Here is a 14,714-nt window from a genome sequence, read left to right on the forward strand (position 1 = left end):
TCCAAGTGTGCACGTGTCTGATGCTCCACCCTCCATCACATCTCAGCACTCGGGGGCTGAGCCCTGGGCACTGCGCAGCACTGAATTGTTGGCCACTTTCCACTAGAGAGTACCACTGGAAGCAAGGCCAGGTGCTCTTGCTTTTGAAGCCCCAGCATTGCTGATGCAGCTTGCAGCATCTTTCACCAGACAGCAGTCCATTGCTTTAGCAACATGAGGGAGAATGGGAAAGATGGTGAAGCACTCTGGGTGTGCTGCAGCCTTTCCAGTTCTGCTCCTCCTGCTTTCCCCTTCAGCAAACCCATTTTGGGATGGGACCCTTTGCTCATCCAGCTGCATGATGCTGTGCTTCAGATGTCACTGCAGCAACTCAGGAGCACTGTGTGCCTCTGAGATGAGTGCAGCTTAGGGGCTGTGCAGGAAAACACCCCAGGAGCCAATGTCATTGGAAATGTCATGGTATCATCATCCCAGCAGAGTGCAACTGGTGAAGGAGGCCCTAAGGCAGCCTGGCCCGCTTTAGGGACCAAATTAAATTTAAAAGAATTTTAAAATTAAAAAATAATTGAGTTGGAGTTCCATCCCTGCCATCTGGTTTTGCATGTTTTGGGTGTGAGTTTTCAGTATTCCTGCTGCAGCTTTGGGACTTGGAAAAAAAAAAAAAAAAAAAAAAGGCTAATAAGAAAATTCCTCTTTAAAGAGGTAAGACACCAATCCAAGCACCGAGCACTCGTGTTTGGTGTTGTGCAACCTGGATGGCAGGAGCTCAGCACACCGCTTGCTGTCAGACCTGTTGCAGCTCCATTGTGCTTCGTTTCCTCAACTTCAGTTAAGATGCTGTGCGTCAAAATGCATTTTTCCATGGATAGCTTTGGTTTGGCCATCAGCACTGAGAATTGCTGAATGTTTTTCCACTCATTTAGGAGCCTGGGCTGAGTATTCATCCCAGGGTCTCTATAGGAGCAGGCAGTGAGGAGAACAGTATGCTGCCAGGAGGAGAGCAAGCTACTTTGCACCAAAGCCATCCCTGGATCTGCCATTTTAGACCAGATCAGGGCCAAAGGGGTGCAAAGCACTGATGCAGCAGTAGGTAGAATGCTGGCCTCATCCCTGTGCCTCCACACTGCTAAGAACCAGGCAGCACATCAAAGGAGCAGCACTGCTCCCACTGTCCCCATCCCATATGGAGCATGCTGCTGGTCCTGTGGCCACCCACACCGCCACACACATCCATCACTCGGCCCCGCTGAACCTCACCACTGGCCGCCGCCCTGACCCCGCCATCTCCCTCTCTTTCCCTGTGGATTCAAGTGCAAATGCCTCAGGGCTGCGTGCTGGACAGCCCCTGGCACCGCCGCTGACGTCCCACGTCCCTCCAACTGTGTGACCGCACTCCTGGGTGATTTACGGCAGGAAACGTCGGCTGCGGGTAACAAATGGCCGAGTGGTTTCCCCTTTTTTTTTTTCTTTCTTTCCCCCCTTTCTTCCTCCTACTGCAATAAAATGACTCTCAGTTTTTCCCCTTTCTCCCCTATCTATGCCCAAACCGCAATATTGGTTAAAAATATCATCTGCAACAAGAAAAGGCAAATAAATGAGCACATCAAAGCCGGCTGCCTGGGGCCGTTCTGCTGGGAGCAGCACCAGAGCCGGGCGCTGGGCCCATTATCTTGCTGATATCTAATGCCACCACTTCAGAGTGTGAGAATGGAGCTTTTTTTTTTGTACCCACTGAGCGCACCGGGAGCACAAAGGACGCCATCCACTGCAGCTCCCAAGACATGTTGACATGTTGCTCTCAGATTTCATTCCTGAAAATCTGGAACTTTACGCTGAACAAATAACATGATCTTTTCCCTTCATCTGGAAAGGATAAAAACAATTGCTGGCACTCGGAGCAGATCTCGCTGCTTTTTCTCCCTCTGCTCTCCTCACAAGCTCCAGTTTGCTGCCCACAAGTTCCAGCTTGCACATTTCCATCTGAAAACTTTAAACTATGGGGGCTGGGGGTGAAAGTGGAGGGGAATGAAAAGATTTTTTTGAAAAATTGCACTCCGGGAGAAATAAAGTCCCTGGATGAAGTGCTGGGTGCTGCAATGAGGATCTGCAGAGCTCACCCTGACAGCGTCTCTCGTATTTGCAGGCCACAGGGAGCCAACTTTCACCTCTCTGCTCCAGCCCCAGCTCCAGCTCCAGCCGTGGATGGGTGCTGCTTGTCCCATTGGGAGGCCTGTGGAGGTTCCCAGTGCCAGCAGGACTGGGATGACTTGCTGAGCACAGCAGAACACTGGGCTCCCCCTTATTCTGGCTGTACTGCATGGGTTTAATAGCTGGCATGGGCAAGCTCAGGTAATGCGGGGATATTACACATTTTTAGGCAGTGCCAATTCTGATTTACATTAGGAAATGCTTTTGTGCTGTAAGATACTGAGCCAGGAGCTGGGACAGGCTGTATTGAGGAGGGATTTGGGGAGCAGAAGGGGACAGCACAGCTCGAGGTCAGTCCTGCCAGGCATTAGGTTTTGCAATCCTAATCTCCCCGACTCCAGGGTTCTGGGAGCCCACCAGTGGGTGCTGTGTTAACCGGGTGCTGGGAGGCTGCACGGGTAGTGGGCAAAACCTGAGGTTGCTCTGCGACTGGCTAAGTGTGAATGTGAATTTATGTGAATCCAAGTGAGTCCTGCTTCCCATCTTTAGTCCTTTTCTCCTTGCTGACTGTTTTCTTGGCCAGCTACCATAGCCCTGTGCTAGGACCGACCGGGCTGCAGGGGACCCTCCTGTGTCACTGCCATGGAGCAGGACACCCCCGTGGTGGCAACAGGGGAGACACAGCCTGGGGACCCCCCGGAGCAAAAGTGGCTGTGGCCAGCCCTGGAGCGACGCTGAGTGACGTGAGCTTGCTGGGAATCTGCTGGGGAATATTTTTATCCGCTGGGTGTGAGCGCTGCACGTCAGAGCCATCTGCTGCACAGTCGTTTTGGGGAGAGCTGGGAAGCACAGGCATGGAAATCTGTGCAAATGAGTGCATTCCTGTGCCCTTCAAAGCTCTGTGTCCCCAAGTCTCCTCCACGGGTGTCTGGGGACAGGACAGAGCCGACTCTTTGTGCAGCTGGGGGAGAGACAAGCGCTCACATTCCCTAAAATGGAGATGGTCTTGAGCTCTGTACAGCAAGCCCCATGTCTTGAAAATGGTTTTGGGAATGGGATGCTGAGTGAAGGATCGGAACAGCCCCACTGCACCACCCATCCTGCTCCCCATTGTCCTCCTTGTATCTTTCCAGCTTGCTTTGGTTTGCACTCTTCTAGGAAGCATGCACCCGATGTGCAGCATCCCTGCTGCAGAAGGCACCAAGAGGCAAACCCAGAACCTTGCACTGAGCAGCCACAGCAGGATGTTTCTGTGTGCTGGATGGGCTGAAGGAGTCCTGGGATAAAAATAAGCGATAAAAAGAAATGGAGACATCAGCCCGTGCTCCAACACCGGATCTGCTCACCCTAAAATATCAGGCTGTTGACATTCGAAACCCATATTCAGAGCCTCATTTTGCAACAAGCAAAATCCCCCCATCCTCGTGACAGACGCCAGGTGACAGCTTTGTGCTGATTTCCTGCACCCCTGTGAAGGGTTTGTACCAGTTCCTCCAGAGAGGATTTAAAGTTGTCTGTGCCATGACACGCTTGATGTCCACCATCAGGATGCCCGTGCTGGGATATCCGTGTCCCCAGGAGCTGCAGCTCTGTGTCCACAGCCTCCATCACAGAGGTACATGAGGTTTTGTGGGGCTGGGAAAGAAACACTGAGGCTGGTGGTGGAGACACAGCCGGGGGAGACCTTGAGGTAGTGGGAAGGAGATGCAAGTGAGACTTTCTGCCCCAAAGAAAACCCACTCAACGTCTTCTTAAAACTAAAATGGAAGTTTTCCCCTTCACTCTTCTCCTGGGAAACAGAGAGAAATGGGAAAGGGGAATGACTCAAGAAGTTTGGGGTGAAGAGGTCGGGGAGGTTTATTCTGCCTGAAGTGAAGAAACAGTGCAGAATTAGAAAAAATCCAGTGAAAAATGTCCTTTTTTTGAGAGAGAGGCCACTTTTCCATTCTTTTTAAACAAAGTTTTTCATGAAAAATTTCAGGCACTCCCATTGTTTTGCTGCAGCCTTTGATTTAACTACTTGATGGAGCAGTCGACAAAACCCTCCGTGTTTTTCAGGAGGTTTCTTAAATCCTGCCGAGGTATGGGATTATGGGGAACAACAAATGGCAAAGCTGTCTCTAACCCCACAGACTTTCTCACTCTCGTTTTCTCTCTCGCTTTGGAATAAAAAATGCAGTGCTCCCCGCTGAGTTCTCTTTAAAATTCACATTGTCTCTTCAAATAAAGGCTGGGAGGGTGAGGTAGCACTTTGAAAAACAGAACTCGGTCATACACTGCAGGGCCACATCCTAGAGGATTATTCTCTCACTTTATAACTTGATGAGAACTTCAGGCCTGCCTCGTCCCACTGGCCCCATACATGGGGTGACTGTCCCCAAGCTTCTCCACCTGTGTCAGCTTCCCCATTGTGATGCCCCCTCGCTTTCCCTCACTTTTTAGGGTGATTTCCAGTTGCATCCTGGAGCTTCTGGCTTCACTGCTGAAAGGTTTTGCCTGGAGGACAGTCTGTGTTCCTGTAAGCAGTGGGAACCCTGTGTGTTCCACCTCCGGCCCACCATGTGCTGGGGGGTGTCTGAAGACCACAGGATCCCGTGTTGCCCACACGTGGGGCTGCAGTTGGTTTGACTTGAGGAGCACTGGGGTCCTGGTGGTGGTGTGGGAGAGCTGAGTCCTCCCCCATCCCTTATCCTCTGCCAGAGAACCACTGAATCATTAAAGTTGAAAAACAGCTCTAAGATCCTCCAGTCCGACAGTCAGCCCATCACCATGTCCCTCAACACAGCACACGGCTAATGAGACACAGGTTAACGAGCTGCTTTTAGTAGTGGACCATCCTCTTCTGGCCTTCAGCAGACCCTTAAGCAACTCAGCAGCCCGCTGAAATTAGGAGGGTGCCTTTCACTTCTGTGATTCTCAGTGAGCAGCAGCAGGCAGTGGGGCTGGGCTGAAGCACGAGGCGTGCACACATAGGCTGCCCCCAGCGCTCAGCCAGCTGCCCCGCTCGTGTGTTTGCGGGGCTGTGAGCACACGGCTGAGCATCCAGCACATGCAGGTTCTGCTGCTGAGGCCTTCCCCCAGAAAACTCTTGGAAACAGGAAAACGGTGGGGAAAAAAAAAAAAAAAACACAAAAGAAAATCAACCAACGAACGTCAGTTTTGACGAGTGCTTCATGCTCACCGTTCAAACCTGTCACAGCGATGTCAAAATTCATCGGCTTAGTGAATATATTAAATCTGGAGCAGAGCCGCAGCATTTCCAGCTCCAGTTCAAAACGAACGGCCGCCTCCAGCCCGCACCGAGGGATTTCCTCCCCTCGGAGCCAGGCAGGGGTCCCCGCAGCCCCGCTGGGAGGAGGCGGGTCCGGGCCGGGTCCGGCGGCGGAGACCTCCCGCTCGGGACGAGCGTGCGAGGCTGCGAGCTCCGCTCCGCCTCTCCGGGCGGGTGGATCCCGGCTCCTGAGTTTCCCGGGGGCTGCAGAGGCTTGTCCCAGCCCTGCGCGATCCTGCTTGGCTGCCGCCCTCCCCGCCTCTCTCCTCCTCCTCCTCCTCCTCCCTCTCTCCCTCCTCCTCCACCTCCTCCTCCACCACCACCCCATGTGCTTCCTGCCGGGCCAAGTTTGCAGAGCGCCGCCGCACGCACGGCCCAGCGGAGCGGAGCCGCAGCGGAGCGGAGCGGGGTGCACGGCAGCGGGCGCGGCTCCTGCGCGGCGCGGGCTCGGCGGAGGGCCGGCTCCGGCTTCGGGCCGCGCTCCCCCGGCCGCGGCCCCGGCGGCCCCCCCCGGCCGCCCGCACCATGCCGCGGCGGCGCGGCTCCCTGCCGCCCCTCGTCTGCACTTTAGCCGCCCTCAGCCTGCCGCTGCTTCTGGCCGCCGAGCCCCGCGCTAAAAGTTGCTCCGAAGTGCGGAGGCTCTACGCCGCCAAAGGCTTCAGCCAGAGCGAAGCGCCCAGCCACGAGATCAGCGGTGAGTCGGGGAGGATCGCGGCTCCTTTGTGCTCGGAGCCCCGCGCTCTGCCGGGCCGGGCTCCGCGGGGCGCGCTGCCTTCCCGCTGCCGGGCTGCGGCTCCGGATCGCGGTGCGGCTCCCCGAGCTCAGCCGGGCCGGGCCCGCGCCTGTTGCCGGCTCGCTCGCTCCCGCAGGCGGTGCTGCGGCCGCCGTTCCCCCTCCGGAGCCGTCCCGGTGCCGCCGGGCGAAGTCTCAGCGAAATGATTTCTTTTTCTTTCTTTCTTTCCTTTTTCTTTCTTCCCCCCCCCTCATCCCGAGGTACTCGCGCATCCCGGGGACAGGAGTGCTCGCAGCCGGCAGCAGTAGGAAATGGTAGCTAATGTGCTCACACCCAAAACATTTTATTCTTTTTGTTTCATCCTTCGTCTCCCTCCCAGGGCTGCTGCTTTTATTTCCCCTTCTGAACGACCTACTGGACCGCATTCTCCGCGGAACAAAGGAAGTGCCTTTTTAGCTGGAATCCTCGGAGACCACCAAGGACTCCGGCTCATGCACTGCAATTTCGCACTACTTTTAACAATAACAAAAATGCATGACTGAATGGTTCAAAAATGTGGAGTGTTAGAGGCATTCATTTCAGTCTGGGACGCTGTCACAACACAGACAGACCCCAAGTAAATACCTTTAGATGGCAGATAGAGAAGTTGGGGGTAATCTTTAGCATTGGCGCTCCCTCCAGTTCCGCATACATTATCCTTGAAACGATTTCAATCGGATGCACTTTTGTATTGGCAGACTAATGGTTCTCGTTTCTCCCGTGACTGAGTGAAATTGAGGGCCCGTTTACTTCTCCAAGAAATATTTTAATGAGAAACGTCTGACCGGTTGCAGTTAAAATACTCTCTCCGCCCTCCCTGCTTTTGGAAGGTCTCTAATAAATGGGTTTATCTTTGATTTGAGGAGCGGGACATGGGCAGGTTTCCTGGTACACCCGGTGTCTGGAAGGTTTGTCCCAGTCCTTATCTCATAGATTGGTATTGAAGGTGATCTCTGGGGGATGTCAGGCCGGATCCTGGTAGCAGTGCTCGTGAAGCTGACCCTTTGCAAGGAGGGCTCAGAGCTGTGCGAGGAGCAAGGTAAGGTAATGGGCTTTCTGCCGTGCCACGCTGAACACGCCACCTGGGTTATGTCACTGTGCTGGGGATGTGGGAAAACTGCATCTGCAACAGGTCCCCTGCAGTTCTGTGTTAGATGTTAAAAGGCTCGGTGGAAGGCTCTAAATGCAGTGCACTGTGTGCTCCTTGAAAGTGCAACGTGCCTTGAGTGCTGCTGCCCTTGGAGTTAAACCTCGCGTGGGGTGCAACACCTGCTGCAGTTTCATATTCCCCTGCAAATGCGGTGGTTCTGGTGTGTGTGGTGTTAAAAGGCTCCTTACCCCCCCCCCCAGGCTGCTCCTCAGCCATTGTATGCACATGAAGAAGTGCTCGCAGCTCATCCTGCTGCTTTGGGCTTTGTGAGCACGCCGGGTGTCTCCTGTGACCCTAATGGGGGCTGAGGTCTGACACGGGTACAAAAGGTCTGCAGTGCACATCGTGCCTCCAGAAATGAGTCATCAGCCAGACCTTTGGTCTCCATTGGTGATTCAGGTGTGCTCTGAGATGATGTGTGTGAGGGAAGGAGCCCAGGTCTGTTGGGTTCTGCTTTACGTTTCGGTGCTGGTTTGCTAGGCTGTGTGCTGCTCTCCCATCCTCCTGCAGAACTGCTTCAGATCACGGTGCACAGCCAGACTTCCTCCAAAAAGGTGCCCTATAAGCTGTAGCAAACTGCTTTTTGTAGGGTTTCTCTGCTGTCAGAGCGGGGCTTACCCAGCCTACAGATCTGGTGGCCTTGAGTTGTCAACGTACAGCAGTGTGGGCAGAGACATCCCTGCAGTGAGCTGTGTGACAGCAAGTGGGACATGTCCTCACCTGGTGGGTGCAGGAGTCCTTCTAGGACATGGTGGTATCTCATGTGGGTATTTCACCCTATTTCTGTTCTTTCAGAGCAGCAGGTTAGTGCAACATTGTGCTGCAATTTTTTTTATTTTTTATTTTATCCACACCGTTGCTGTTCTGGTTGCATTAAATGGGTATTCTTTGTGCATAATTACCTAGGAGTTCGAGTTAATATTTATTTAGATTAGGTTTAGAATGTGATATAACCTACCATTTACATGTATATTAATTATATCTTGCCGATGTAAGTGGGCATTTCTGAAAGAAGTGTACAGCTGGTCAGCTCCTTGCTTGATGAGAGGTGTGTAACCTGTTCTTTGTAGCGAGGAAAGCAGAGAAATTGTTTCCTTTTGTTTAAACTGGTGTTGGAGGTGTAAAGAGATCCCACCAGCAGAAATCTGCGCAGGGATTTTCCTAAGATGAGGTCTGTAGGAGCTTCTGCCCTGTGGCCCTTTGATACTTTGTGTTGCGGTGATGCTCAGTCTTGCTTCTGTTGCACTTAGAGCTGCCTGGTGTGGAGGGTTGGTATTGGGAGCATCTCTGTTGGGGTGGTATAGGAAGCGAGCTGGTGGTGGGGGTGGTGGCATCCCTGAGATCCCAGTGTGTGGCTGTGATTTAAAACCAAAAACCCAGTGTTCCTTCCAGCTGAGGCTCCTTCTTGCTCCGAGGCATTGGACTCATGGAAATCTCTTCCCTTTTCCCGTGAGCAATAGGAAGGAGATGTTTCTTTTCTCCAATTAAAAGGGAAAAAAGCTCTCTCTGATTGGTGGAAGGTATCATCCATTAACCAGGGGGTGCCCTGTGGAGGTGTAATGTGTTCCCCTCTCCTCATTTCCTCATGTGGAGGTTTTAGAGGAGTTCTTGAGGCGGATTTGGAAAACATTGGTTTTTAGGTGGCTGCAAGCAGGCGGAGCTCTGCAATCTTAGGAGCGATGCTTTTACTTCTCATTTAATCCAATCTCATGGAATAGGTGTGTCTGGTGGTGGTGCATGGGAGAGGTTCTTTTCCTTGTGGCTGAGGAATCATTTGGCCCCTCAGCTTTGGGCTTTTAGGATCTTGCCTGAATTTGCTGGAGGAGTGCCCTGCTGTCCCATTGTCACCTGGCTGCTGTCACCACTGCGTCACCCAGCTGTGCCCTCCTGGGCAATGGAAACATGCTGTGGGCACTGGGGGGCTCTGGAGAAAGGACTGGCCTCAGGGAGCACTGCGTGCTTCTTGTGCTCTGCCTGCAGGTGTGCCTGGCTGCCTGATGGAGCCAGGGCTGCTGTCTCCCACCCTGGGGTGCATTAATAGAACAATTGTCCATGGGCTGGGAGGGAACCATCAGAGAACATCCTTGTGGCGAGCTCGGAAAAGCAAATGAGCAAAACGCTGGAAGTATTTTTAGCCGCCTTCTAATGTCATCGAGCAACTGGGAGCAGCGGGGGGCAGCTGGCAGCGTGCGAGCACCAGCTTGGGAGCAGAGAGATTGCTGGGACATGGGGCAGAGAGAAGCCGGGGCTGCGCTGCGCTCCGGCAGCTTGCAGGGCTGCTCCACTACAGCAGCACGTTGTGTCCTCGTGCACTGTGTGGTTACCGGCAACCGCGCGCAGCGCTCCAGGCTGAGTGGGAGTATCGTTTTCCTTGGCAGATGCTTCATAGAAAGTTCTGTTTTTTCTGCCAGAATAAGCAGTCGTTACGTTCCGTACGATTCGTAGTCAAATGATTATCTATTGTTAAAATATCGCCTTAATTATCAGATGTTTCCTTAGACGTGTAGCTGTTTTTTTAAAAGGCTGAATGGGAGCGTGTACACTGTGCAGCTCAGGCCTCCTGCACAATGTTTTTAGGACTGTTTTGTAATTTCAGGGAGATTTTCTGTGGCTTTCGTATGTCAACAGGCTTTTTATTCTCCCTGAGACTGCAGCAGAGCGAGGCGCCGGGCAGAGCTGTTGTGCTGTGGGATGCTGTGTCTCCCTGCACTGTGTGTTCATCTCTTCTGGGCTAGGAGCAGGGAATGAAATGAGGCTGTGAGCTGTGGGTATGAGGTGACCCTGGTGGGAGAAGGTCTCAGATGAGGCTTTTTTTTTTTTTTTTTTTTTCGTGGAGGTGTAGGTAGGCAATGATGGAGGCTGGAAGGGTCCCAGCAGGGTGCTGGTGTATGTGGAGATGGGGGGGGCTGACAGCTGCTGTCCTGGCTGTGGGCAATGTGTTTGTCTCTGGGGTGCAGCCAGTGCTGAATGTCAATGGAGAAGGTTTGGGCAGCATGGTGATGGAGAATCGTGGTAGAATCATTAAGGTTAGAAAGGCCCACTAAGATGTCCAAGTCCAGCCCCAACCCCTCTCACCATGCCCATCCCCACATCCCTCAGTGCCACATCCCCACAGTTCTGGAACACCGCCATGGATGATGACCCCACCGCTCCCTGGAAAGCACTGCTGTGTCTGCTGCAGAATCTTTCACCTCCTTCCAAAAAAGAGCGATCCTCAGGACTCATTCCCTGCTTTTGTTCTGCTTGCCTTTTTTTCCCTTTTTCTCTCTCTTTTTTTTTTTTTTTTTCTTCCCCTTTCCAAGGAAGTCCTTGTTAACCAAAAGCTCTGTGCCCCCCCTCCAGCTCCCGGAGGCGGGGGGCTGCCAGCGCTGGTCTCCGGGGCAATAACCTCCTCGCATTCCTTGCATTCCTTCTGCTTTCTCTTTCTTGTGAGATTATGAAGATAACTTCCTTCTCCCATTGCTAAGCAATGTGAGGGATCAGGAAAACTCTTGAATTCTCGCCCCTGCTCCCTGAATTACCTTGTGAGCTCCGTGAGCTCCCCTGTAGCAACCTCTTCCAGTCTGTTTGCTGGGATTTGTGCATCTCTGGAAGGAAGCTGCTGCCTCCTTTATTGTTATTTTTAATTGCCAAGCGTTTTAATTAAAAAAGAATGACTTTGTTATGGCCTGTCTCACCTGCTTCCTAGTTTAAGGACTTTCCTTAGTGCTTCATGGACTGCTTTCCCTTTCAGCAGAGGTTTTGGGATGTCCATCCCTCTCTCATCCGCCCGGACCAAAGGACTTTGAGGGAGCGTTTCTCTTAATGTTTCCAATTGAGGAGTTGAGAATTGTCTGGATTTTAAGCAAATTCAGATGGGAGCAAACAATGATGAAATGTTTAAAATATGTTTCAACATTTTTGTGGGAATAGGAACAGATCTTTTACGGGCCAGATTTCAGGAGGTGAAAATATGTGGCCCATACACATTGTCGGCATTGTTGCTGCTTTTCTTCCTCCTTTTTTTTTTTTTTTTCCAAATACTCGTAGGAAATTGGCTTTGGTAATTGAGTTTCTACAGAACCACAACATCCAATGGCTGTTCCTTTCCTGGGGTCACAGTTAGGTTAGTTTAAGTGCAGTGCAGGAGGTTTAACCTCTTGTGGTTTGTAGTGCTGTTCTAGAAATTGCTGGTGATTTGGAGTGTGAGAGAGGAACAGCTTCAGAGGAAAACCCCAAATGTCAGGGTGTCTGCATTTTGGAGAGCTCTGCGAGATCCAGGCACCTCATGGTGCCTTCGGAAGAGGCAGCCCAAGTCTTTACGGCCCATTGACTCTTCCTTAGAAAGAAGCTGGAATAACTGTCTGTGTACTGTTTACCTATGTTGACTTATAACATCCTCCTGCTTCAAAACACCTTTGTTTTGGGTCTTGCAGATGCCAGCTCGCTGCTTGGTGCTGGGTCGCATTGCTCTGCGTGGCTGGCAAAACTCTTGGATTTGGGGATTTTTCTGGCAGAAAAGAGCCAGCTTTAAGAAATGATGCGTTGGGGCTGGAGCTTGGTAGCATTGACTGTTAGGTATAAAAATCCCTGTGCTGCAGGCTGCGATGACAGGCAGTGATAAATCACCTTGGCTGGTGCTACAGGTTTTAATAATGGTGTTTTAAGGAGATTACAAGGGTTTTAATACAAACTTTTTGCTTCCCTATACTGTCCATTTTGTTTCCTTTTCTGAAGAGCAGAGCCTGTTTGGATTCAATATAAGGATGGAGCCAGGATTTTACTGGTTGGAAACACTGCTTTTTGCTATTCCTACGAACACGAGGATCTTTTGGAGTGCCTTTTAGCCATCTGGCTTCAGGGAGCTGCTTCACAAGGTGCCTTTTTGTTTGTTTGTCAGCTCAGAAGGTAACTTTGCCTCATGGAGGATGAAAGAGCAAGCAGCTTTGGCCAGCTCCAGTGGGTGCTGTTACAAAGAAATTTCCCTGAGATAGGGTAAGGCTTTGTGTGATAGCAGCGAGGGGGGAAACAACCTCATGCACATACCCTGGGTTTCCTTGGCCCATTCCCACGAGAGGACAGGGCATCACTGTGATCAAAGGCACCAAAACAATTAGAAACCTGCTGCAAGTGAATTCTCCTGCCAGGTGTGTGTGGGTACCTGGCTTTGCCTTCGCTCTGAGTTGTGTAAGGTGGGGTTGGTTTATTATTATTATTATTATTACTATTATTCTTATTATTTTGTTCCCACTGAGGTTGCAGGAGGATAACGGACCATTTCTGTAGCTGGGGTCTGTCCTTTGCTGGGGCATGGGAGCAGCAATGCGTGTCTGCAGGCTGCTGGTGATGGGTGTTGGTGGTGCCAGGCAAGGTTTGCTCCTGCTGTGCACAGTGCTGAGGTGGCAGCAGGCCTGGGGACAGAATGAGGTGATGCTGGTCTCACAGCAGGGCACAAAACCCATGTGCAGATAAGGGTGGAGCGGTGCTGCTGCTCATGTTTGGGCTGAAGGAAAGCAAACAAACTGGGTTTGGCTCCGTGCAGACACTGAGCTGTGGATACCATGGGGCCGTGTGCTTTTCTTCTTAGTGGGGGGAAAAAATGGCTTCAATAGCATCTGCTTGTGATTCAGTGTTGTTTACATAATAATTGTGGTTGGCTTTCATTAGCTCTCATAATGAGAGAGCTTTTCTTTAGCACAGTTACTTGTCAGTTCGGTTTCATAGCATCCCACTGTAGCCCAGAAGTGGTGTGGGGACCATCAGTCTGGGCTGTGTCCACTCTGCAGGCACAGTGACACAGTCACAGCTCCTCACTGCAGCTTCTGAAAGAGCCAGATAATGGTTTGGGTCTTCTTCATTCACACAGTGGGGTTTCAGTCCATTTTGGGTGATTTCTCAGTGCAGTGTTTATGTTTGTACAAAGAACTGTTGGTTTTAGCTAGCGGTGAGGATGGAAATCCATCAACCTGCTTCCACCAGCAGGAAAAACCCAGGGTCTGTTGTGTATTGGAAGCACCAATCTGCACCACTGAGGTTGTTTGGCATCCTTGCCCATGCCAAGGGGGCTGCAACAGAATTATCTTCAAGGTTCCTTCCAATCCAAGCCATGCTGTGATTCTGTGACACTCCTGGATTAGCTGGACGCCTCACCTTGGTGCAGCCACGTTTGCTTTTCATGTATGAGTGAAGGAAGGGTGGTGTTGGTGCACAGCCAAAAGCAGTTGCTGCTACCTGAGCAGCGGTGCTGGAAACTGCTGGGGGACACAGCCCAGCACTGAGCTCTGTAAATAAATAATGCTGCTTGGCAGAGCACACAATAGCCCAAGTGCTGCCTTTTGACAAGGTTTGGGTCTGGGTGGTTTTTAACATAACAGCGGGTGTGTTGTGAGAGAAGTGGCACCGTTCTCAGCCATGTGGCTTCGGGTGATTAGCGTGGGTTAATTGGAGAGCGGTGGCTTGGCGGGCAGAGGAGATGTGGCTGGTTGGAACAGCAAATGGATGGAGCTTGGGGCTGTTCTGCCCCATTGAACCCACCCTGCTGAAGGGATGCAGAGAGCAGAACTTTGCATAATTCAGCTCTCTGCTCTATTAAAGGCTCCTTTATAAGGGGTAGCCAGAACAGCAGCCTTTTCAGCAGCAGAAACCTCCCTTACCGGGAAGGCTCTGTGCAGGAACTGGCACGCCTGGCTCCAGGGCTGGCGTTTTCCAGCAATCCTAAAGTTGGAGGGAGCTCAGCGAGCTCACCAGGAATAGTTGTGGTGAAGAAGGGTTAATTTCTAGGTATCAAAATATGCACAAAAGGTTAAATGGGACTTCCTCCTTGTCAGTGAATTACGGCTTTAAAATATTTGCATTCTTTCCTGAAAGATTTAGGAATAATTATATAGCACTCAGGGGCAAGGCATTGCCAGATAAACTTAACAACTCTATAATTTGTACTCGAGGCAGGGTTTCCTGTAAATGATAGCTTTGTTTAATTTTACAATACTGCTTCCAAATGTTTGCAGGTTATGAATTGCCAACCAAACTGGACCTGTGAATCTGGAAGGGTATTTGTTTGTTACTGAAGACGATTGAAGCTGCTGAATTAGGGGAAAACTTGGCATCTTCTTTAAAACGTGGAGGTATCCTCTCCCATGTGGGGTTGCTGGGGTGGGCAGCTGAAGATATGGGGCTGCCTGCACCAAGGCCCTGAGCTGCTCTGGGTCCATTCCTGCTCGGCATTTCTTCCCCTGGGGTTGGGAAAGGAACGCCGCAGTTTCAGGACGCATACTTTATTTCCATTACTCAAAGCTGGAGTCATGCGTGGTTACAGCCAGAGACACTTCAGCAGCTCTGGGGATAACAAGATAGCTGACAGATTGGAATGCGGATTTATCAGGGGTAAAAACTGG

General features: G+C 51.5%; 1 protein-coding gene across 1 annotated transcript in view; it reads left to right on the forward strand.

Annotated features, from left to right (window-relative positions):
* Positions 1 to 5,915: 5,915 nt before the first annotated feature.
* GPC4 (glypican 4) overlaps positions 5,916 to 14,714 on the forward strand; it is a 62,446-nt gene continuing 53,647 nt past the window's right edge. Inside the window, exon 1 of the mRNA XM_031594225.2 lies at positions 5,916 to 6,113. Coding sequence (XP_031450085.1) covers positions 5,945 to 6,113 — 169 coding nt within the window. The 5' untranslated portion in view covers positions 5,916 to 5,944. The remainder of the gene's footprint in view (positions 6,114 to 14,714) is intronic.

This window comes from Phasianus colchicus, chromosome 14, assembly GCF_987193195.1.
Source record: "Phasianus colchicus chromosome 14, bPhaCol1.hap1.1, whole genome shotgun sequence".
NCBI lineage: Eukaryota > Metazoa > Chordata > Aves > Galliformes > Phasianidae > Phasianus > Phasianus colchicus.